General features: G+C 52.1%; 1 protein-coding gene across 1 annotated transcript; it reads right to left on the bottom strand.

The window, feature by feature from the left end:
* Positions 1–22,092, bottom strand: LOC132490475 (double homeobox protein 1-like; the record flags this gene model as incomplete). The annotated part of the gene is made up of 6 exons (XM_060098824.1): positions 1–118; positions 2,497–2,600; positions 3,116–3,244; positions 19,078–19,124; positions 19,242–19,356; positions 21,970–22,092. Coding segments are annotated over 6 exons (636 nt in total), but the record flags the coding sequence as incomplete, so codon positions are not given.
* Positions 22,093–24,627: the final 2,535 nt, after the last annotated feature.

Genomic DNA, 24,627 nt, shown 5'->3' with positions numbered 1-24,627 from the left:
TCAGGTGGCCCAGGAGGATGTCCTGTGGAGGTGCATGTCTTGGTCCCTCATCCTGAAGTAACTGAGATCAGAAGGAGGCGTGACCATCTTGTTGGATCGGGGTGGTTTTTCCCGAGAACTATGAAGTTTTGGGTGAGATAATCACTGAAACATGGGATTTGCTGGCTCCTCCCAGAAGGCACTGCCTGCCAGACCTGGACCGGCTCCCTCCTGGACAATCCAGGTGGGGAAAGGTTGCTTGGGAGAGCAGAAACTGTGATCTGCATGGCAGCCAGGGAATCCTGAGTGGCCCCAGGTGTGTTTATACACAGGTGGCCTCCCTGTGGAGGTAACGCTGCCCGTTCCTGGGCTCCGAGGTTTCTCTGGATCGGTCAGCATTGCACAACCAATATGGTAAAGCCACAGCTCCCAGCTCTAGCTAGAGTCTGTGCAAGTCCTGCCACCCACAAGCATCTCAGTGTTTCCCGGCACACTGTGACCCAGTGTTCCTCCCGCCCTCTTGAAAGCACCAACTTTTCCATAAGCTGTCTCTTTCCACATCTTCAGTCCTACTTGTCCTGAGGCTACCGTGGCCAGATTCTTTCCCCAGACGCCCTATGCCCCCGGTGTGAATCTTGAAATTGATGTTTCCTTTCTGCAAAACGAAAGGAAGGAGAAAGAGAGAGAGAGAGAGAGAGAGAGAGAGACAGAGAGAGAGAGACAGAGAGACAGAGAGAGACAGTGACAGAGAGAGAGACAGAGAGAGGGAGAGGGAGAGAGAGAGAAAGAGAGAGGGCTGTATATTGCTCTAGAGCTCTGGAGAAAGGGGAGCCTAAGACTGGGGTGTGACTGGGAGGGAGTTGAGGACTAGATGGATCTGCCGAGATATGCACACAATAGAGCTAGAGACCCGGATGCAGGTGTAGCTAGAGAATCAGATTCATTGTTGTATAGACATTCAAGTGGCAACTCTCAGATTATTTTAATGTTTCGTGCCACTGACACACCCATGCTGAACATGGGGTCCCCGGATTTAGCCAGTCGAGAATCACTCAACACAGAGTGTATGAGGCACATGTGTTGGAAACTAGTTTTGAAAGAAACAGTGGAAGGGAGGATCTGCGACGACGTTACGATGCCACATGGATTTGGCTATTCAGTTCATTTGTGCATCACTTTAGTTGTAACTAGGCTTATCTTTTGAGAGGTGTGTGCGTGTAGTGAGTGGCTGTGGACACACAATAGGAGAGAGAGAGGGACAGAGAGAGATTATTTGCCTGCATAATATACGAGGCACAGTGGTTACTATGAACCCTGGCAATGAAAGTTTTTGCAGAGTTCTGTCCTTCTGTACAAAGGTGATGCCCTCGAGGAACCCTTCCGCACCATGCACCCAGAAAGCAAGTGAAGGTTGTCACTGTGAGAGTGTTTTCGTGATTCCACTAAGGTGTATTTGTGGCTACAAGCTACGAGACAAGAAACAGGCACCTGGACCATCCTCCCATGCTGTCCCAGGCCAAGGGAGGGATTTCGCCTCCCCAAGGAAACGCAGGAGAATACAAAGCGACCAAAGCACAACCGAGAACTTGAAGTGAGTGCCAAGATTTATTGATTGGATCAATGGAATGTCACATACAACGGGGAAATCCAGTTCAGCATTGGGTCCTCCTCGTTATCCTTGAACGGCTAGAATTCCTTGAGACTTCAGAGAGGGTGTCCCTTCTGGTGCCCATGCTTCATGGCAGTCTGTGTGGAGCATGGCATTGCTCGTGGGCACAGCGCAATTGCTGTCGACAGTCTTCTTGCCTTGGTCTCCCTGCCAGACACTCTCATGTGCGGTGCTTATTCCTTCTTCTTTCTCTCCCCCATGGCTCTGCCTCCCAGGAAAGGAGGCTTGAAAGGGGCTCGGGGGAAGGCGTTCCTTACTCCCCCTAAACCTGTGGCACTGGGGAGCCTGGCAGCATGTCGTGCAGGGCCTGGAGTTCTTCCTCGCTGAGGGGGGCTTTGAGGGTTGCCGCAAGTTCCTCTTCCTCAGTGTCCGCATTCAGAAAAGGGCGTGCCTTGTCCAGAATATCCTCGTCTGACAAGAGTTCGTCCAGGAGGCTTGAGGCGCCTGGAAGGGCTGAGTGCTGGGGCTGTTGCTCCAGCTGGGGAGGTGTCTCTTCACCTGAGGTTGCCTGCTGCTGCCAGAAGTCTGTCTCTGGCGGTGCAGGCAGCCCGATGCCCCCCTGGGCAGGCTGCCCACTGGTGATGAGAGCATGTGTCCCTTCACCCCACGGAACTGTGGCCGGAAGAGGCTGTGGGTTCTGGCATCCCTGAAGTGCTGCCAGGCTGGGCTGGACCACGATGAACATCGACGGCTGGCCCACACAGCACCCAAAGGCAGCCCCTGGCACAAGAAAGGAGGGGGAGAAAACAGGAGTGGCCGCAGCAAATGATTGCATGCTCTCAGGTGCATGAGAGGGAGGATAATGACGAGAGGTGCTGTGGACAGTGGGCCAGGGACTTTGGTCCGACGGGGCAGTCACGGCTGATGTGGCATCTGGGCCTTCGGCCAGGGCATTCACAGGCCCACTAGCGCTCTGCTTTGGGTGCCGAGCTCTTCGGTTCTGGAACCATATCTAAGGAACCATATGGGGCGACAGGAACATTAGCAGTGTGACAATCCAGATCAACTTGCAGCCGCCCCATTCCCGGCCCACCCCAGTCCACCCCGCCCTGCCCTTCTGCGCCCTCCAATCTGTCAGGCCCATGGCAAGTACTGGTGGGCCTCATCTAAGGGCCATTTTCCCTAAAGCTTTCGCCTTGGCTCTTGAAAATGCAGGAGGACGTCAGGGCAACACAGGACCCACCCCACCCCTCCCCACCCCTCCCCACCCCTGGCTTTGAGGAGAGCCGTCATTGCCCAGCTACAACCTCAGGCCCCTCCCTGGCTGCCCAGGACTTCCATTGCCCTCTCCTCTTCTGGAAATGGATGCCTTCAGGTCAGCCCCATTGGCGCATTCATAGGATGAAGGGAACGTCCTCCCAATCCCCCCTCTCCAAGCCTACATATAGCCAGCAGCAACCCGTCGCAAGGGTTAACACTCCTTTCTCTTGGAAGAAGCCAAGTTCCACCCACTGGTGGAGAACTTACCTGGATTCGAGGTTCGGGTATTCCTGTTTGATGAGCCAATTCTTCCCTGGCAGCAATAGATGGAAATCGATCCCTCTCAAAGGCTTGCACAAGGACCCTTGTTTGAGAAGGAGTGATGAAAGTCCTCTTTCGCCTGGCCTCTCTTCCCAAGTTTTCTAAAGAAGGACACACAGAGAAGAGAGGACATTCAGGCCAATTTCAGCACGTTCACAGCAGATCCAGTGTGTGGTATGTAGGAAGTGGTATGTCATAGATTAAGATCGATACATCGATACATCTTATTCAGTGCTATGTGAAAATGCCCCATGTGATGGAAGAAGGGATTTCTGCACATCCAGGCAGGTTCCGGACCCAAAGATTCCAAGCCTTCCTGGCCACGCATCTCCCCACCCTCCAACAGGGGCATGATGATCCTGTGTGGAACAGGAATGGGGCAAGAACCCAAGATATCATGGTATCCTCTCTGAAGCGTTCTTGGCCTCCCATGGTCATCCACGTCCAGCGATGATTGTGTCTCATAGAGATGCTCTGGGGAAATGACTTACGAATGCTGGGAACTTACCTCGAGTCAAAGCCTCAGGTGGTGGTGGCCGCAGTGACTGCGACTGCCCTGCTTTGAAGCCATTCTCCGACAGCAATCGGCTCTGCTTTAGGCATCTTCTTCGCTTGTTTTGAAACCAAACCTGGGTACAAAGAAAGAAAGCCTTGTCTTTCAATGCTTAGGCACGTACTTCCATGACCTATTGCAGGGATGCACCATAAAACAAACACACAAACGCACCAGCCAGCCAGCCAGCCAGCAACAAGCCGACTAATGGAGACCCAGTATGGCCCGTCTGCCCCCAGTGGAAATATTTACAGTGCACAGGGACTGAACTCTCACTAGCACGTAGAATGTAGACTCCGGCTTTCACCTGTGAAGAAGTGCACCAGATTCCATTATACACAATCTGTGTCCATGAAAACAATCTTTCCTCTTTGATTCACCTTACTGGTGTCCAGAGTAATGACTTGTGACACAGGAGGAGACAATGCTTGCTTTCCCACAGTCAGAATGGGATGGATAGCTACCTCTCTCTCTCTCTCTCTCTCCCACACCCCACCCATTCTCCTCAAAACTACCAGTTTCTCTGTGGCTCTTTTGGTCTCTGTCTACGATTCTCTGCATGTACCTATTGACATCTGTCTCTGTTGCCACCCGCCTGCCTGCCCACCTGACTGCCTGCCTGCCTTCCCCTCTCTCTGTCTCTGTCCCAGGCTCTCAGGCTCCACCTGCTTTCCCTCGTTTGGTCTCTTTGCCTCCCCTTCGGTCTGGTCCATGCCCGGTTCATGTTTCCCTGCCTCTCTTATGTCCCCAGAGGCAGTGCTGTCTCATGACACGCAATCATATCCATTAGCAAGTGCCCCCATGAAAACCACTCTTCCCATGCTGCCTGGGAACTACTCATTGACAGTTACGTCTCAGGGACTACATGCCTCCATCACTGTGAGGTCAGGAGGCTCTTATGAACCCGCTCCCCATCTTCAGAATATGTGTCCTTGTCTTCAACAGTGAAGCAGTGTGCATGCTACCTCATTCCCCGAGGCCGACCCGCAGTATGGGCCTGTGCTTGTGCGCGTGTGTGTGTGCATGCTTTTAGACGTTTCTGATGGTGGTGTGTGGAAAATTTGACTCCCTGAGCAAAAGTGTTCGTAGGGAAAGTCAATCAGTCTTTGGCGACGCTTCGTATGGTCGCAGGCGGGGTGTTCCTACCTTTGGTGACTCCTCTCCAACCTACCCAGAGAGGGAAGTCTTCAGCACAGCTAGTTCCTAGGAGACCAGCCATTAAGGGAACACCTCCTTGGCACCACCAGGCCCTCCTGCTTCCTTGGCCCCTCGCCCTTTTTCTTGACCACCCATTTGAATGGACCGCTCGCCACACGGCTCAGTCTGGCTGCGTTTTCCAAAGGGAGCCACGTTCCTTGCCAAAATTCGAGTCCCTGCTGTCTGGAGCACCCCGAAGAGGAAGCCCAAAGAGCAAGGACTCCAACTGGCATATGGCGCCTTGCGTCTGGACATGGACCCCGAGAGGGAGAATGGATCGAGAGACTCGGACGTACCTGAATTCTGCTTTCTGCAATGCCCAGTTCTCGTGACAGCCATTCTCTGGTCGCTATCCCGGGGTAGGGGTTCTGTTGAAAGACTGCTTGCAGGGTGTCCTTCCGATTCAGCCTCAGAACAAGCCTCCTCCTTTGCAATGGTCTTGAGAGTCGGCCTGTGGGAGAGAAAAGGGGGAATGTGTCAGGGGCGAATCCATGGAGGTTCAAACCAATGGTACCAGTGCAGCGCTGGTCCTTGTGCCACTTGAAAAATGTCTAAGGCAGGGGAAGACTCTGCATTTGGGACAACCGTGGGTACACCCTGAAAGCCACGCTGAGTGGGACCATGGGGGCTCAAGCTAAGCTGAGGGTCAAGGCTATGGGGATCCCCTCACTACTCGCCAAGGATCCACAGGACGCCATGCAAACAGAAGGGGAGAGCCCTAGAAAAACAGGCTAACGTGACCAAAATGGGTGGAAGGATTTTCCACTTGGGGAGGCCTGGGAAAGTCTTGATGGCTTCTACCAGATTTACCTCGACCTCTATGCTAATGAGAGGAGTGAGGCTTCTGGCCTGTCATTTGCACAGAGTACCTGCGTTTTCACTATTTGAAAGGAAATGAGACGAAAGCCAAACGAAGCCAGACAAACACACAAGCCCACCCCCGACAAAGAACGCACAAGAAGATTGTTTAGAAGACCTAGCTTTTTGAGATAAGGACCAGCTTGGTGACCCGTCTGATGGTGTCCACCCACCCACACACCCACAACAGCCCGGTACTCCTCGGAAGATGGGTTTCCCTTTCTAGGCACCGAGGTCATGCTGACTCGCCGTGTGCTCCCACTATTCATTCAGTTGGGCAGCCTTGAAGCGCTTCCCCCACCCCTGTCCTATTTGAGGTTGCGTCTTCCTGGTGGTAAGGGAATAGATGGGTGCTCCTTTCCTGCCTTCTAAGGCGGGAGCCAGCTGTGATGGCCAGGGTGGGTGTGGTTTCAGGCACGTCCAGCACACCCCTGACATCTTGCGTTTCCTGAACTCTCTCCAACTCTAGGACAACACCAAACCTTCTGCAAGGGCTACCTGCTCTAGCAGCTGGCAGCTGGTGACGTAGTGTCATCACCAAGTGTCCCCATGGAAGGTGGCAAAGCAAGGCAATGATTTCGGACCCCGATAGGGGACTTCCTTTAAAAGCGCCCTTCCTTCCTGCCAGCTCCAAGGAAAATCTTTGGAAAGCACTCAAGGAACGGATGTGTCACACTGCGGAGTTTGGCTTTTCAGAGACTCCTGCAGTGCCTACCTTGGAGTCCAATTAGAGACAGTTCGAGTGCTCCTGGAATCTCTTTCCCAGGCTCTAGCTTTCAGTTGTGCTCAAAGAAAAACTCTCTTTTTCTTCTATTCCCAATACATACTGGATGTGGATTCTTTCCATGGACACCATAGAAGTTAACCACTTCAAATGGAACATGAAACCAAAGGGAGCAAATCCGTAACAACAGCAAGAATAGAACATGCAAAGCCAACTCAAAATCCCAAACACGGTCAACTGGAAAAGAGTGTCAGTTTAGTTGGGAACGTTTTCAAACACTCGTGTTCCGTTCACTGCAACCACGGGCTGGGATTTTTGGTAGAGAAGCCATTGTCAGGCAACAGGGCTACCAACTTCCATGTCGATTTCAAGAAGGAAAACAAACGAACCAGCAAACCAGAAATATGTACGTGAACTGCCCAAACCAAGGTGCATCCTTTGGCCCAACTGATTCCAGAAACATGTCCCAGCATATCTGTCTGTGCCAATTGGTGGTCATTGGGAAACTTCAATCTTCGTGGTGACCAACCGTTGGGGTGGGGAGGTGCATGAGTGTATTTGGATGATCCAACCCCAGAGCCCAGATGCTGAGGGCAACGTACCTCTGGAGGTGCTGTATGTGACGGACGAGCTGGACGAATCCATGGTGGGAGACCCAAACGGATGGCACGGAAACTGCTGGCCAACCGTTCAGTACTCAGAGGCTCAGAATTTATAATGGAGGAGGATGCCCCGCCCCTATTTATGTAAATAGCCTCAGATGGTGGGGAACCCTTCCTTGCAAATTGAGAACCTGGAAGGAATCCCATGAGGCAAGTGGATGTTGGAATGGAAGGCGTGTTGGGAAACTCCCAGGTCCCTTTGAAGCTGCCGGCCTCGTCGTCCTTTCACAGAAAGCTTGGGGTCCAGTGCTCTCTCATTTTCGCACCTTTCCACATTCCACACATACTTTTGCTCTCTGTGGAATTCCCCAACTCTGAGTCCCTCATGCGTAGTTGTGTCACTGTACTTTCCCAAATGCAGAGAGAACCTAGAGCCTAGCTTGCCTCGAGTACATTTCCCACTTCACTCATCACCACCAGGACGTCATTTCCGCCCACTCTAAAAGCATTTACCTGGCTGGTGTTTGAGTTCCCGATAATTCACATACTAAGTTTGAGTGCTTATCGAGGGTCTACCCATGGTCCTCAAGAGTTTGGGACTTTTTCAGAGGTACCCTGAAACCCACCCCCTTGCTCATATGCCATGGAGAAACCAGAGAAAGGGGCAGGCCACAAGTGTAGGTTTCACAAGAAAAGGAAATTATTTTCAGTGCTTGTCCTTGGCGTCCAGAAGACCAAGGCAGTTTCACATTCACTGGTCAACTGGCATGTGTGCCAAGAAGAAGGAGAATGGGAAGGTGAAAGAGAAGGTGGTGTGGAAGGGGAAGGGGAAGGAGAGGGATATGAAGCTAGTTAGATGATGGATGATGACACAGCTGGGTTTGAAAGGAAAGCTTTGCATTCCAAGGACAGCCATCCCAACATTTTCGGTGCATTTGTGCTGCACAGAATAGAAGAGTTAAAAACAAACCAACCAAAAAACCCCACACAGAAACACAGAACCATCTTTAATGTGTTCCTTTGCCAACAAGGTTCTTTTGCCACCACGTGGATTAACATGAGGACAGAGAGCTTATTTAGAAACAGTTGGGAATCAGAGTAATTACACCAGCAATTCGTTAAAATATGGCTGGTGTGTGTGTGTGTGTGTGTGTGTGTGTGTGTGTGAGGGGGTGTTTGTGTGATCTGTGTGTTTGATTTTCTGCACCCACTAAGGACGGTTTTCTGCTGGTATCTGTGGATGGATGTCAGCGGGACCAGTAGGTGTGTGCAAGTCTCAGGTGGCCCAGGAGGATGTCCTGTGGAGGTGCATGTCTTGGTCCCTCATCCTGAAGTAACTGAGATCAGAAGGAGGCGTGACCATCTTGTTGGATCGGGGTGGTTTTTCCCGAGAACTATGAAGTTTTGGGTGAGATAATCACTGAAACATGGGATTTGCTGGCTCCTCCCAGAAGGCACTGCCTGCCAGACCTGGACCGGCTCCCTCCTGGACAATCCAGGTGGGGAAAGGTTGCTTGGGAGAGCAGAAACTGTGATCTGCATGGCAGCCAGGGAATCCTGAGTGGCCCCAGGTGTGTTTATACACAGGTGGCCTCCCTGTGGAGGTAACGCTGCCCGTTCCTGGGCTCCGAGGTTTCTCTGGATCGGTCAGCATTGCACAACCAATATGGTAAAGCCACAGCTCCCAGCTCTAGCTAGAGTCTGTGCAAGTCCTGCCACCCACAAGCATCTCAGTGTTTCCCGGCACACTGTGACCCAGTGTTCCTCCCGCCCTCTTGAAAGCACCAACTTTTCCATAAGCTGTCTCTTTCCACATCTTCAGTCCTACTTGTCCTGAGGCTACCGTGGCCAGATTCTTTCCCCAGACGCCCTATGCCCCCGGTGTGAATCTTGAAATTGATGTTTCCTTTCTGCAAAACGAAAGGAAGGAGAAAGAGAGAGAGAGAGAGAGAGAGAGAGAGAGAGACAGAGAGAGAGAGACAGAGAGACAGAGAGAGACAGTGACAGAGAGAGAGACAGAGAGAGGGAGAGGGAGAGAGAGAGAAAGAGAGAGGGCTGTATATTGCTCTAGAGCTCTGGAGAAAGGGGAGCCTAAGACTGGGGTGTGACTGGGAGGGAGTTGAGGACTAGATGGATCTGCCGAGATATGCACACAATAGAGCTAGAGACCCGGATGCAGGTGTAGCTAGAGAATCAGATTCATTGTTGTATAGACATTCAAGTGGCAACTCTCAGATTATTTTAATGTTTCGTGCCACTGACACACCCATGCTGAACATGGGGTCCCCGGATTTAGCCAGTCGAGAATCACTCAACACAGAGTGTATGAGGCACATGTGTTGGAAACTAGTTTTGAAAGAAACAGTGGAAGGGAGGATCTGCGACGACGTTACGATGCCACATGGATTTGGCTATTCAGTTCATTTGTGCATCACTTTAGTTGTAACTAGGCTTATCTTTTGAGAGGTGTGTGCGTGTAGTGAGTGGCTGTGGACACACAATAGGAGAGAGAGAGGGACAGAGAGAGATTATTTGCCTGCATAATATACGAGGCACAGTGGTTACTATGAACCCTGGCAATGAAAGTTTTTGCAGAGTTCTGTCCTTCTGTACAAAGGTGATGCCCTCGAGGAACCCTTCCGCACCATGCACCCAGAAAGCAAGTGAAGGTTGTCACTGTGAGAGTGTTTTCGTGATTCCACTAAGGTGTATTTGTGGCTACAAGCTACGAGACAAGAAACAGGCACCTGGACCATCCTCCCATGCTGTCCCAGGCCAAGGGAGGGATTTCGCCTCCCCAAGGAAACGCAGGAGAATACAAAGCGACCAAAGCACAACCGAGAACTTGAAGTGAGTGCCAAGATTTATTGATTGGATCAATGGAATGTCACATACAACGGGGAAATCCAGTTCAGCATTGGGTCCTCCTCGTTATCCTTGAACGGCTAGAATTCCTTGAGACTTCAGAGAGGGTGTCCCTTCTGGTGCCCATGCTTCATGGCAGTCTGTGTGGAGCATGGCATTGCTCGTGGGCACAGCGCAATTGCTGTCGACAGTCTTCTTGCCTTGGTCTCCCTGCCAGACACTCTCATGTGCGGTGCTTATTCCTTCTTCTTTCTCTCCCCCATGGCTCTGCCTCCCAGGAAAGGAGGCTTGAAAGGGGCTCGGGGGAAGGCGTTCCTTACTCCCCCTAAACCTGTGGCACTGGGGAGCCTGGCAGCATGTCGTGCAGGGCCTGGAGTTCTTCCTCGCTGAGGGGGGCTTTGAGGGTTGCCGCAAGTTCCTCTTCCTCAGTGTCCGCATTCAGAAAAGGGCGTGCCTTGTCCAGAATATCCTCGTCTGACAAGAGTTCGTCCAGGAGGCTTGAGGCGCCTGGAAGGGCTGAGTGCTGGGGCTGTTGCTCCAGCTGGGGAGGTGTCTCTTCACCTGAGGTTGCCTGCTGCTGCCAGAAGTCTGTCTCTGGTGGTGCAGGCAGCCCGATGCCCCCCTGGGCAGGCTGCCCACTGGTGATGAGAGCATGTGTCCCTTCACCCCACGGAACTGTGGCCGGAAGAGGCTGTGGGTTCTGGCATCCCTGAAGTGCTGCCAGGCTGGGCTGGACCACGATGAACATCGACGGCTGGCCCACACAGCACCCAAAGGCAGCCCCTGGCACAAGAAAGGAGGGGGAGAAAACAGGAGTGGCCGCAGCAAATGATTGCATGCTCTCAGGTGCATGAGAGGGAGGATAATGATGAGAGGTGCTGTGGACAGTGGGCCAGGGACTTTGGTCCGACGGGGCAGTCACGGCTGATGTGGCATCTGGGCCTTCGGCCAGGGCATTCACAGGCCCACTAGCGCTCTGCTTTGGGTGCCGAGCTCTTCGGTTCTGGAACCATATCTAAGGAACCATATGGGGCGACAGGAACATTAGCAGTGTGACAATCCAGATCAACTTGCAGCCGCCCCATTCCCGGCCCACCCCAGTCCACCCCGCCCTGCCCTTCTGCGCCCTCCAATCTGTCAGGCCCATGGCAAGTACTGGTGGGCCTCATCTAAGGGCCATTTTCCCTAAAGCTTTCGCCTTGGCTCTTGAAAATGCAGGAGGACGTCAGGGCAACACAGGACCCACCCCACCCCTCCCCACCCCTCCCCACCCCTGGCTTTGAGGAGAGCCGTCATTGCCCAGCTACAACCTCAGGCCCCTCCCTGGCTGCCCAGGACTTCCATTGCCCTCTCCTCTTCTGGAAATGGATGCCTTCAGGTCAGCCCCATTGGCGCATTCATAGGATGAAGGGAACGTCCTCCCAATCCCCCCTCTCCAAGCCTACATATAGCCAGCAGCAACCCGTCGCAAGGGTTAACACTCCTTTCTCTTGGAAGAAGCCAAGTTCCACCCACTGGTGGAGAACTTACCTGGATTCGAGGTTCGGGTATTCCTGTCTGATGAGCCAATTCTTCCCTGGCAGCAATAGATGGAAATCGATCCCTCTCAAAGGCTTGCACAAGGACCCTTGTTTGAGAAGGAGTGATGAAAGTCCTCTTTCGCCTGGCCTCTCTTCCCAAGTTTTCTAAAGAAGGACACACAGAGAAGAGAGGACATTCAGGCCAATTTCAGCACGTTCACAGCAGATCCAGTGTGTGGTATGTAGGAAGTGGTATGTCATAGATTAAGATTGATACATCGATACATCTTATTCAGTGCTATGTGAAAATGCCCCATGTGATGGAAGAAGGGATTTCTGCACATCCAGGCAGGTTCCGGACCCAAAGATTCCAAGCCTTCCTGGCCACGCATCTCCCCACCCTCCAACAGGGGCATGATGATCCTGTGTGGAACAGGAATGGGGCAAGAACCCAAGATATCATGGTATCCTCTCTGAAGCGTTCTTGGCCTCCCATGGTCATCCACGTCCAGCGATGATTGTGTCTCATAGAGATGCTCTGGGGAAATGACTTACGAATGCTGGGAACTTACCTCGAGTCAAAGCCTCAGGTGGTGGTGGCCGCAGTGACTGCGACTGCCCTGCTTTGAAGCCATTCTCCGACAGCAATCGGCTCTGCTTTAGGCATCTTCTTCGCTTGTTTTGAAACCAAACCTGGGTACAAAGAAAGAAAGCCTTGTCTTTCAATGCTTAGGCACGTACTTCCATGACCTATTGCAGGGATGCACCATAAAACAAACACACAAACGCACCAGCCAGCCAGCCAGCCAGCAACAAGCCGACTAATGGAGACCCAGTATGGCCCGTCTGCCCCCAGTGGAAATATTTACAGTGCACAGGGACTGAACTCTCACTAGCACGTAGAATGTAGACTCCGGCTTTCACCTGTGAAGAAGTGCACCAGATTCCATTATACACAATCTGTGTCCATGAAAACAATCTTTCCTCTTTGATTCACCTTACTGGTGTCCAGAGTAATGACTTGTGACACAGGAGGAGACAATGCTTGCTTTCCCACAGTCAGAATGGGATGGATAGCTACCTCTCTCTCTCTCTCTCTCTCCCACGCCCCACCCATTCTCCTCAAAACTACCAGTTTCTCTGTGGCTCTTTTGGTCTCTGTCTACGATTCTCTGCATGTACCTATTGACATCTGTCTCTGTTGCCACCCGCCTGCCTGCCCACCTGACTGCCTGCCTGCCTTCCCCTCTCTCTGTCTCTGTCCCAGGCTCTCAGGCTCCACCTGCTTTCCCTCGTTTGGTCTCTTTGCCTCCCCTTCGGTCTGGTCCATGCCCGGTTCATGTTTCCCTGCCTCTCTTATGTCCCCAGAGGCAGTGCTGTCTCATGACACGCAATCATATCCATTAGCAAGTGCCCCCATGAAAACCACTCTTCCCATGCTGCCTGGGAACTACTCATTGACAGTTACGTCTCAGGGACTACATGCCTCCATCACTGTGAGGTCAGGAGGCTCTTATGAACCCGCTCCCCATCTTCAGAATATGTGTCCTTGTCTTCAACAGTGAAGCAGTGTGCATGCTACCTCATTCCCCGAGGCCGACCCGCAGTATGGGCCTGTGCTTGTGCGCGTGTGTGTGTGCATGCTTTTAGACGTTTCTGATGGTGGTGTGTGGAAAATTTGACTCCCTGAGCAAAAGTGTTCGTAGGGAAAGTCAATCAGTCTTTGGCGACGCTTCGTATGGTCGCAGGCGGGGTGTTCCTACCTTTGGTGACTCCTCTCCAACCTACCCAGAGAGGGAAGTCTTCAGCACAGCTAGTTCCTAGGAGACCAGCCATTAAGGGAACACCTCCTTGGCACCACCAGGCCCTCCTGCTTCCTTGGCCCCTCGCCCTTTTTCTTGACCACCCATTTGAATGGACCGCTCGCCACACGGCTCAGTCTGGCTGCGTTTTCCAAAGGGAGCCACGTTCCTTGCCAAAATTCGAGTCCCTGCTGTCTGGAGCACCCCGAAGAGGAAGCCCAAAGAGCAAGGACTCCAACTGGCATATGGCGCCTTGCGTCTGGACATGGACCCCGAGAGGGAGAATGGATCGAGAGACTCGGACGTACCTGAATTCTGCTTTCTGCAATGCCCAGTTCTCGTGACAGCCGTTCTCTGGTCGCTATCCCGGGGTAGGGGTTCTGTTGAAAGACTGCTTGCAGGGTGTCCTTCCGATTCAGCCTCAGAACAAGCCTCCTCCTTTGCAATGGTCTTGAGAGTCGGCCTGTGGGAGAGAAAAGGGGGAATGTGTCAGGGGCGAATCCATGGAGGTTCAAACCAATGGTACCAGTGCAGCGCTGGTCCTTGTGCCACTTGAAAAATGTCTAAGGCAGGGGAAGACTCTGCATTTGGGACAACCGTGGGTACACCCTGAAAGCCACGCTGAGTGGGACCATGGGGGCTCAAGCTAAGCTGAGGGTCAAGGCTATGGTGATCCCCTCACTACTCGCCAAGGATCCACAGGACGCCATGCAAACAGAAGGGGAGAGCCCTAGAAAAACAGGCTAACGTGACCAAAATGGGTGGAAGGATTTTCCACTTGGGGAGGCCTGGGAAAGTCTTGATGGCTTCTACCAGATTTACCTCGACCTCTATGCTAATGAGAGGAGTGAGGCTTCTGGCCTGTCATTTGCACAGAGTACCTGCGTTTTCACTATTTGAAAGGAAATGAGACGAAAGCCAAACGAAGCCAGACAAACACACAAGCCCACCCCCGACAAAGAACGCACAAGAAGATTGTTTAGAAGACCTAGCTTTTTGAGATAAGGACCAGCTTGGTGACCCGTCTGATGGTGTCCACCCACCCACACACCCACAACAGCCCGGTACTCCTCGGAAGATGGGTTTCCCTTTCTAGGCACCGAGGTCATGCTGACTCGCCGTGTGCTCCCACTATTCATTCAGTTGGGCAGCCTTGAAGCGCTTCCCCCACCCCTGTCCTATTTGAGGTTGCGTCTTCCTGGTGGTAAGGGAATAGATGGGTGCTCCTTTCCTGCCTTCTAAGGCGGGAGCCAGCTGTGATGGCCAGGGTGGGTGTGGTTTCAGGCACGTCCAGCACACCCCTGACATCTTGAGTTTCCTGAACTCTCTCCAACTCTAGGACAACACCAACCCTTCTGCAAGGGCTACCTGCTCTAGCAGCTGGCAGCTGGTGACGTAGTGTCATCACCACGTCTCCCCATGGAAGGAGGCAAAGCAAGGCAATGGTTTCGGACCCCTATAGGGGACTTCCTTTAAAAGCGCCCTTCCTTCCTGCCAGCTCCAAGGAAAATCTTTGGAAAGCACTCAAGGAACGGATGTGTCACACTGTGGAGTTTGGCTTTCCAGAGACTCCTGCAGTGCCTACCTTGGAGTCCAATTAGAGACAGTTCGAGTGCTCCTGGAATCTCTTTCCCAGGCTCTAGCTTTCAGTTGTGCTCAAAGAAAAACTCTCTTTTTCTTCTATTCCCAATACATACTGGATGTGGATTCTTTCCATGGACACCATAGAAGTTAACCACTTCAAATGGAACATGAAACCAAAGGGAGCAAATCCGTAACAACAGCAAGAATAGAACATGCAAAACCAACTCAAAATCCCAAACACGGTCAACTGGAAAAGAGTGTCAGTTTAGTTGGGAACGTTTTCAAACACTCGTGTTCCGTTCACTGCAACCACGGGCTGGGATTTTTGGTAGAGAAGCCATTGTCAGGCAACAGGGCTACCAACTTCCATGTCGATTTCAAGAAGGAAAACAAACGAACCAGCAAACCAGAAATATGTACGTGAACTGCCCAAACCAAGGTGCATCCTTTGGCCCAACTGATTCCAGAAACATGTCCCAGCATATCTGTCTGTGCCAATTGGTGGTCATTGGGAAACTTCAATCTTCGTGGTGACCAACCGTTGGGGTGGGGAGGTGCATGAGTGTATTTGGATGATCCAACCCCAGAGCCCAGATGCTGAGGGCAACGTACCTCTGGAGGTGCTGTATGTGACGGACGAGCTGGACGAATCCATGGTGGGAGACCCAAACGGATGGCACGGAAACTGCTGGCCAACCGTTCAGTACTCAGAGGCTCAGAATTTATAATGGAGGAGGATGCCCCGCCCCTATTTATGTAAATAGCCTCAGATGGTGGGGAACCCTTCCTTGCAAATTGAGAACCTGGAAGGAATCCCATGAGGCAAGTGGATGTTGGAATGGAAGGCGTGTTGGGAAACTCCCAGGTCCCTTTGAAGCTGCCGGCCTCGTCGTCCTTTCACAGAAAGCTTGGGGTCCAGTGCTCTCTCATTTTCGCACCTTTCCACATTCCACACATACTTTTGCTCTCTGTGGAATTCCCCAACTCTGAGTCCCTCATGCGTAGTTGTGTCACTGTACTTTCCCAAATGCAGAGAGAACCTAGAGCCTAGCTTGCCTCGAGTACATTTCCCACTTCACTCATCACCACCAGGACGTCATTTCCGCCCACTCTAAAAGCATTTACCTGGCTGGTGTTTGAGTTCCCGATAATTCACATACTAAGGTTGAGTGCTTATCGAGGGTCTACCCATGGTCCTCAAGAGTTTGGGACTTTTTCAGAGGTACCCTGAAACCCACCCCCTTGCTCATATGCCATGGAGAAACCAGAGAAAGGGGCAGGCCACAAGTGTAGGTTTCACAAGAAAAGGAAATTATTTTCAGTGCTTGTCCTTGGCGTCCAGAAGACCAAGGCAGTTTCACATTCACTGGTCAACTGGCATGTGTGCCAAGAAGAAGGAGAATGGGAAGGTGAAAGAGAAGGTGGTGTGGAAGGGGAAGGGGAAGGAGAGGGATATGAAGCTAGTTAGATGATGGATGATGACACAGCTGGGTTTGAAAGGAAAGCTTTGCATTCCAAGGACAGCCATCCCAACATTTTCGGTGCATTTGTGCTGCACAGAATAGAAGAGTTAAAAACAAACCAACCAAAAAACCCCACACAGAAACACAGAACCATCTTTAATGTGTTCCTTTGCCAACAAGGTTCTTTTGCCACCACGTGGATTAACATGAGGACAGAGAGCTTATTTAGAAACAGTTGGGAATCAGAGTAATTACACCAGCAATTCGTTAAAATATGGCTGGTGTGTGTGTGTGTGTGTGTGTGTGTGTGTGTGTGAGGGGGTGTTTGTGTGACCTGTGTGTTTGATTTTCTGCACCCACTAAGGACGGTTTTCTGCTGGTATCTGTGGATGGATGTCAGCGGGACCAGTAGGTGTGTGCAAGTCTCAGGTGGCCCAGGAGGATGTCCTGTGGAGGTGCATGTCTTGGTCCCTCATCCTGAAGTAACTGAGATCAGAAGGAGGCGTGACCATCTTGTTGGATCGGGGTGGTTTTTCCCGAGAACTATGAAGTTTTGGGTGAGATAATCACTGAAACATGGGATTTGCTGGCTCCTCCCAGAAGGCACTGCCTGCCAGACCTGGACCGGCTCCCTCCTGGACAATCCAGGTGGGGAAAGGTTGCTTGGGAGAGCAGAAACTGTGATCTGCATGGCAGCCAGGGAATCCTGAGTGGCCCCAGGTGTGTTTATACACAGGTGGCCTCCCTGTGGAGGTAACTCTGCCCGTTCCTGGGCTCCGAGGTTTCTCTGGATCAGTCAGCATTGCACAACCAATATGGTAAAGCCACAGCTCCCAGCTCTAGCTAGAGTCTGTGCAAGTCCTGCCACCCACAAGCATCTCAGTGTTTCCCGGCACACTGTGACCCAGTGTTCCTCCCGCCCTCTTGAAAGCACCAACTTTTCCATAAGCTGTCTCTTTCCACATCTTCAGTCCTACTTGTCCTGAGGCTACCGTGGCCAGATTCTTTCCCCAGATGCCCTATGCCCCCGGTGTGAATCTTGAAATTGATGTTTCCTTTCTGCAAAACGAAAGGAAGGAGAAAGAGAGAGAGAGAGAGAGAGAGACAGAGAGAGAGAGACAGAGAGACAGAGAGAGACAGTGACAGAGAGAGAGACAGAGAGAGGGAGAGGGAGAGAGAGAGAAAGAGAGAGGGCTGTATATTGCTCTAGAGCTCTGGAGAAAGGGGAGCCTAAGACTGGGGTGTGACTGGGAGGGAGTTGAGGACTAGATGGATCTGCCGAGATATGCACACAATAGAGCTAGAGACCCGGATGCAGGTGTAGCTAGAGAATCAGATTCATTGTTGTATAGACATTCAAGTGGCAACTCTCAGATTATTTTAATGTTTCGTGCCACTGACACACCCATGCTGAACATGGGGTCCCCGGATTTAGCCAGTCGAGAATCACTCAACACAGAGTGTATGAGGCACATGTGTTGGAAACTAGTTTTGAAAGAAACAGTGGAAGGGAGGATCTGCGACGACGTTACGATGCCACATGGATTTGGCTATTCAGTTCATTTGTGCATCACTTTAGTTGTAACTAGGCTTATCTTTTGAGAGGTGTGTGCGTGTAGTGAGTGGCTGTGGACACACAATAGGAGAGAGAGAGGGACAGAGAGAGATTATTTGCCTGCATAATATACGAGGCACAGTGGTTACTATGAACCCTGGCAATGAAAGTTTTTGCAGAGTTCTGTCCTTCTGTACAAAGGTGATGCCCTCGAGGAACCCTTCCACACCATGCACCCAGAAAGCAAGTGAAGGTTGTCACTGTGAGAGTGTTTTCGTGATTCCACTAAGGTGTATTTGTGGCTACAAGCTACGAGACAAGAAACAGGCACCTGGACCATCCTCCCATGCTGTCCCAGGCCAAGGGAGGGATTTCGCCTCCCCAAGGAAACGCAGGAGAATACAAAGCGACCAAAGCACAACCGAGAACTTGAAGTGAGTGCCAAGATTTATTGATTGGATCAATGGAATGTCACATACAACGGGGAAATCCAGTTCAGCATTGGGTCCTCCTCGTTATCCTTGAACGGCTAGAATTCCTTGAGACTTCAGAGAGGGTGTCCCTTCTGGTGCCCATGCTTCATGGCAGTCTGTGTGGAGCATGGCATTGCTCGTGGGCACAGCGCAATTGCTGTCGACAGTCTTCTTGCCTTGGTCTCCCTGCCAGACACTCTCATGTGCGGTGCTTATTCCTTCTTCTTTCTCTCCCCCATGGCTCTGCCTCCCAGGAAAGGAGGCTTGAAAGGGGCTCGGGGGAAGGCGTTCCTTACTCCCCCTAAACCTGTGGCACTGGGGAGCCTGGCAGCATGTCGTGCAGGGCCTGGAGTTCTTCCTCGCTGAGGGGGGCTTTGAGGGTTGCCGCAAGTTCCTCTTCCTCAGTGTCCGCATTCAGAAAAGGGCGTGCCTTGTCCAGAATATCCTCATCTGACAAGAGTTCGTCCAGGAGGCTTGAGGCGCCTGGAAGGGCTGAGTGCTGGGGCTGTTGCTCCAGCTGGGGAGGTGTCTCTTCACCTGAGGTTGCCTGCTGCTGCCAGAAGTCTGTCTCTGGCGGTGCAGGCAGCCCGATGCCCCCCTGGGCAGGCTGCCCACTGGTGATGAGAGCATGTGTCCCTTCACCCCACGGAACTGTGGCCGGAAGAGGCTGTGGGTTCTGGCATCCCTGAAGTGCTGCCAGGCTGGGCTGTACCACGATGAACATCGACGGCTGGCCCACACAGCACCGAAAGGCAGCCCCTGGCACAAGAAAGGAGGGGGAGAAAACAGGAGTGGCCGCAGCAAATGATTGCATGCTCTCAGGTGCATGAGAGGGAGGATAATGACGAGAGGTGCTGTGGACAGTGGGCCAGGGACTTTGGTCCGACGGGGCAGTCACGGCTGATGTGGCATCTGGGCCTTTGGCCAGGGCATTCACAGGCCCACTAGCGCTCTGCTTTGGGTGCCGAGCTCTTCGGTTCTGGAACCATATCTAAGGAACCATATGGGGCGACAGGAACATTAGCAGTGTGACAATCCAGATCAACTTGCAGCCGCCCCATTCCCGGCCCACCCCAGTCCACCCCGCCCTGCCCTTCTGCGCCCTCCAATCTGTCAGGCCCATGGCAAGTACTGGTGGGCCTCATCTAAGGGCCATTTTCCCTAAAGCTTTCGCCTTGGCTCTTGAAAATGCAGGAGGACGTCAGGGCAACACAGGACCCACCCCACCCCTCCCCACCCCTCCCCACCCCTGGCTTTGAGGAGAGCCGTCATTGCCCAGCTACAACCTCAGGCCCCTCCCTGGCTGCCCAGGACTTCCATTGCCCTCTCCTCTTCTGGAAATGGATGCCTTCAGGTCAGCCCCATTGGCGCATTCATAGGATGAAGGGAACGTCCTCCCAATCCCCCCTCTCCAAGCCTACATATAGCCAGCAGCAACCCGTCGCAAGGGTTAACACTCCTTTCTCTTGGGAGAAGCCAAGTTCCACCCACTGGTGGAGAACTTACCTGGATTCGAGGTTCGGGTATTCCTGTCTGATGAGCCAATTCTTCCCTGGCAGCAATAGATGGAAATCGATCCCTCTCAAAGGCTTGCACAAGGACCCTTGTTTGAGAAGGAGTGATGAAAGTCCTCTTTCGCCTGGCCTCTCTTCCCAAGTTTTCTAAAGAAGGACACACAGAGAAGAGAGGACATTCAGGCCAATTTCAGCACGTTCACAGCAGATCCAGTGTGTGGTATGTAGGAAGTGGTATGTCATAGATTAAGATCGATACATCGATACATCTTATTCAGTGCTATGTGAAAATGCCCCATGTGATGGAAGAAGGGATTTCTGCACATCCAGGCAGGTTCCGGACCCAAAGATTCCAAGCCTTCCTGGCCACGCATCTCCCCACCCTCCAACAGGGGCATGATGATCCTGTGTGGAACAGGAATGGGGCAAGAACCCAAGATATCATGGTATCCTCTCTGAAGCGTTCTTGGCCTCCCATGGTCATCCACGTCCAGCGATGATTGTGTCTCATAGAGATGCTCTGGGGAAATGACTTACGAATGCTGGGAACTTACCTCGAGTCAAAGCCTCTGGTGGTGGTGGCCGCAGTGACTGCGACTGCCCTGCTTTGAAGCCATTCTCCGACAGCAATCGGCTCTGCTTTAGGCATCTTCTTCGCTGGTTTTGAAACCAAACCTGGGTACAAAGAAAGAAAGCCTTGTCTTTCAATGCTTAGGCACGTACTTCCATGACCTATTGCAGGGATGCACCATAAAACAAACACACAAACGCACCAGCCAGCCAGCCAGCCAGCAACAAGCCGACTAATGGAGACCCAGTATGGCCCATCTGCCCCCAGTGGAAATATTTACAGTGCACAGGGACTGAACTCTCACTAGCACGTAGAATGTAGACTCTGGCTTTCACCTGTGAAGAAGTGCACCAGATTCCATTATACACAATCTGTGTCCATGAAAACAATCTTTCCTCTTCGAGATACCTTACTGGTGTCCAGAGTAATGACTTGTGACACAGGAGGAGACAATGCTTGCTTTCCCACAGTCAGAATGGGATGGATAGCTACCTCTCTCTCTCTCTCTCTCCCACGCCCCACCCGTTCTCCTCAAAACTACCAGTTTCTCTGTGGCTATTTTGGTCTCTGTCTACGATTCTGTGCATGTACCTGTTGACACCTGTCTCTGTTGCCACCCGCCTGCCTGCCCACCTGACTGCCTGCCTGCCTTCCCCTCTCTCTGTCTCTGTCCCAGGCTCTCAGGCTCCACCTGCTTTCCCTCGTTTGGTCTCTTTGCCTCCCCTTCGGTCTGGTCCATGCCCGGTTCATGTTTCCCTGCCTCTCTTATGTCCCCAGAGGCAGTACTGTCTCATGACACGCAATCATATCCATTAGCAAGTGCCCCCATGAAAACCACTCTTCCCATGCTGCCTGGGAACTACTCATTGACAGTTACGTCTCAGGGACTACATGCCTCCATCACTGTGAGGTCCGGAGGCTCTTATGAACCCGCTCCCCATCTTCAGAATATGTGTCCTTGTCTTCAACAGTGAAGCAGTGTGCATGCTACCTCATTCCCCGAGGCCGACCCGCAGTATGGGCCTGTGCTTGTGCGCGTGTGTGTGTGCATGCTTTTAGACGTTTCTGATGGTGGTGTGTGGAACATTTGACACCCTGAGCAAAAGTGTTCGTAGGGAAAGTCAATCAGTCTTTGGCGACGCTTCGTATGGTCGCAGGCGGGGTGTTCCTACCTTTGGTGACTCCTCTCCAACCTACCCAGAGAGGGAAGTCTTCAGCACAGCTAGTTCCTAGGAGACCAGCCATTAAGGGAACACCTCCTTGGCACCACCAGGCCCTCCTGCTTCCTTGGCCCCTCGCCCTTTTTCTTGACCACCCATTTGAATGGACTGCTCGCCACACGGCTCAGTCTGGCTGCGTTTTCCAAAGGGAGCCACGTTCCTTGCCAAAATTCGAGTCCCTGCTGTCTGGAGCACCCCGAAGAGGAAGCCCAAAGAGCAAGGACTCCAACTGGCATATGGCGCCTTGCGTCTGGACGTGGACCCCGAAAGGGAGAATGGATCGAGAGACTCGGACGTACCTGAATTCTGCTTTCTGCAATGCCCAGTTCTCGTGACAGCCGTTCTCTGGTCGCTATCCCGGGGTAGGGGTTCTGTTGAAAGACTGCTTGCAGGGTGTCCTTCTGATTCAGCCTCAGAACAAGCCTCCTCCTTTGCAATGGTCTTGAGAGTCGGCCTGTGGGAGAGAAAAGGGGGAATGTGTCAGGGGCGAATCCATGGAGGTTCAAACCAATGGTACCAGTCCAGCGCTGGTCCTTGTGCCACTTGAAAAATCTCTAAGGCAGGGCAAGACTCTGCATTTGGGACAACCGTGGGTACACCCCGAAAGCCACACTGAGAGGGACCATGGGGGATCAAGCTAAGCTGAGGGTCAAGGCTATGGGGATCCCCTCACTACTCGCCAAGCATCCACAGGACGCCATGCAAACAGAAGGGGAGAGCCCTAGAAAAACAGGCTAACGTGACCAAAATGGGTGGAAGGATTTTCCACTTGGGGAGGCCTGGGAAAGTCTTGATGGCTTCTACCAGATTTACCTCGACCTCTATGCTAATGAGAGGAGTGAGGCTTCTGGCTTGTCATTTGCACAGAGTACCTGCGTTTTCACTATTTGAAAGGAAATGAGACGAAAGCCAAACGAAGCCAGACAAACACACAAGCCAATCCCCGACACAGAACACACAAGAAGATTGTTTAGAAGATCTAGATTTTTGAGATAAGGACCAGCGTGGTGACCCGTCTGATGGTGCCCATCCACCCACACACCCACAACAGCCCAGTACACCTCGGAAGATGGGTTTCCCTTTCTAGGCACCGAGGTCATGCTGACTCGCCGTGTGCTCCTACTATTCATTCAGTTGGGCAGCCTTGAAGGGCTTCCCCCACCCCTGTCCTATTTGAGGTTGCGTCTTCCTGGTGGTAAGGGAATAGATGGGTGCTCCTTTCCTGCCTTCTAAGGCGGGAGCCAGCTGTGATGGCCAGGGTGGGTGTGGTTTCAGGCACGTCCAGCACACCCCTGACATCTTGCGTTTCCTGAACTCTCTCCAACTCTAGGACAACACCAACCCTTCTGCAAGGGCTACCTGATCTAGCAGCTGGCAGCTGGTGACGTAGTGTCATCACCACGTCTCCCCATGGAAGGAGGCAAAGCAAGGCAATGGTTTCGGACCCCTATAGGGGACTTCCTTTAAAAGCGCCCTTCCTTCCTGCCAGCTCCAAGGAAAATCTTTGGAAAGCACTCAAGGAACGGATGTGTCACACTGTGGAGTTTGGCTTTCCAGAGACTCCTGCAGTGCCTACCTTGGAGTCCAATTAGAGACAGTTCGAGTGCTCCTGGAATCTCTTTCCCAGGCTCTAGCTTTCAGTTGTGCTCAAAGAAAAACTCTCTTTTTCTTCTATTCCCAATACATACTGGATGTGGATTCTTTCCATGGACACCATAGAAGTTAACCACTTCAAATGGAACATGAAACCAAAGGGAGCAAATCCGTAACAACAGCAAGAATAGAACATGCAAAACCAACTCAAAATCCCAAACACGGTCAACTGGAAAAGAGTGTCAGTTTAGTTGGGAACGTTTTCAAACACTCGTGTTCCGTTCACTGCAACCACGGGCTGGGATTTTTGGTAGAGAAGCCATTGTCAGGCAACAGGGCTACCAACTTCCATGTCGATTTCAAGAAGGAAAACAAACGAACCAGCAAACCAGAAATATGTACGTGAACTGCCCAAACCAAGGTGCATCCTTTGGCCCAACTGATTCCAGAAACATGTCCCAGCATATCTGTCTGTGCCAATTGGTGGTCATTGGGAAACTTCAATCTTCGTGGTGACCAACCGTTGGGGTGGGGAGGTGCATGAGTGTATTTGGATGATCCAACCCCAGAGCCCAGATGCTGAGGGCAACGTACCTCTGGAGGTGCTGTATGTGACGGACGAGCTGGACGAATCCATGGTGGGAGACCCAAACGGATGGCACGGAAACTGCTGGCCAACCGTTCAGTACTCAGAGGCTCAGAATTTATAATGGAGGAGGATGCCCCGCCCCTATTTATGTAAATAGCCTCAGATGGTGGGGAACCCTTCCTTGCAAATTGAGAACCTGGAAGGAATCCCATGAGGCAAGTGGATGTTGGAATGGAAGGCGTGTTGGGAAACTCCCAGGTCCCTTTGAAGCTGCCGGCCTCGTCGTCCTTTCACAGAAAGCTTGGGGTCCAGTGCTCTCTCATTTTCGCACCTTTCCACATTCCACACATACTTTTGCTCTCTGTGGAATTCCCCAACTCTGAGTCCCTCATGCGTAGTTGTGTCACTGTACTTTCCCAAATGCAGAGAGAACCTAGAGCCTAGCTTGCCTCGAGTACATTTCCCACTTCACTCATCACCACCAGGACGTCATTTCCGCCCACTCTAAAAGCATTTACCTGGCTGGTGTTTGAGTTCCCGATAATTCACATACTAAGTTTGAGTGCTTATCGAGGGTCTACCCATGGTCCTCAAGAGTTTGGGACTTTTTCAGAGGTACCCTGAAACCCACCCCCTTGCTCATATGCCATGGAGAAACCAGAGAAAGGGGCAGGCCACAAGTGTAGGTTTCACAAGAAAAGGAAATTATTTTCAGTGCTTGTCCTTGGCGTCCAGAAGACCAAGGCAGTTTCACATTCACTGGTCAACTGGCATG

Source organism: Mesoplodon densirostris, chromosome 5 (assembly GCF_025265405.1).
Source record: "Mesoplodon densirostris isolate mMesDen1 chromosome 5, mMesDen1 primary haplotype, whole genome shotgun sequence".
Lineage (NCBI taxonomy): Eukaryota > Metazoa > Chordata > Mammalia > Artiodactyla > Ziphiidae > Mesoplodon > Mesoplodon densirostris.
Note: the sequence above shows the minus strand (reverse complement) of the source record. Positions and strands in the feature narration are given on the sequence as shown.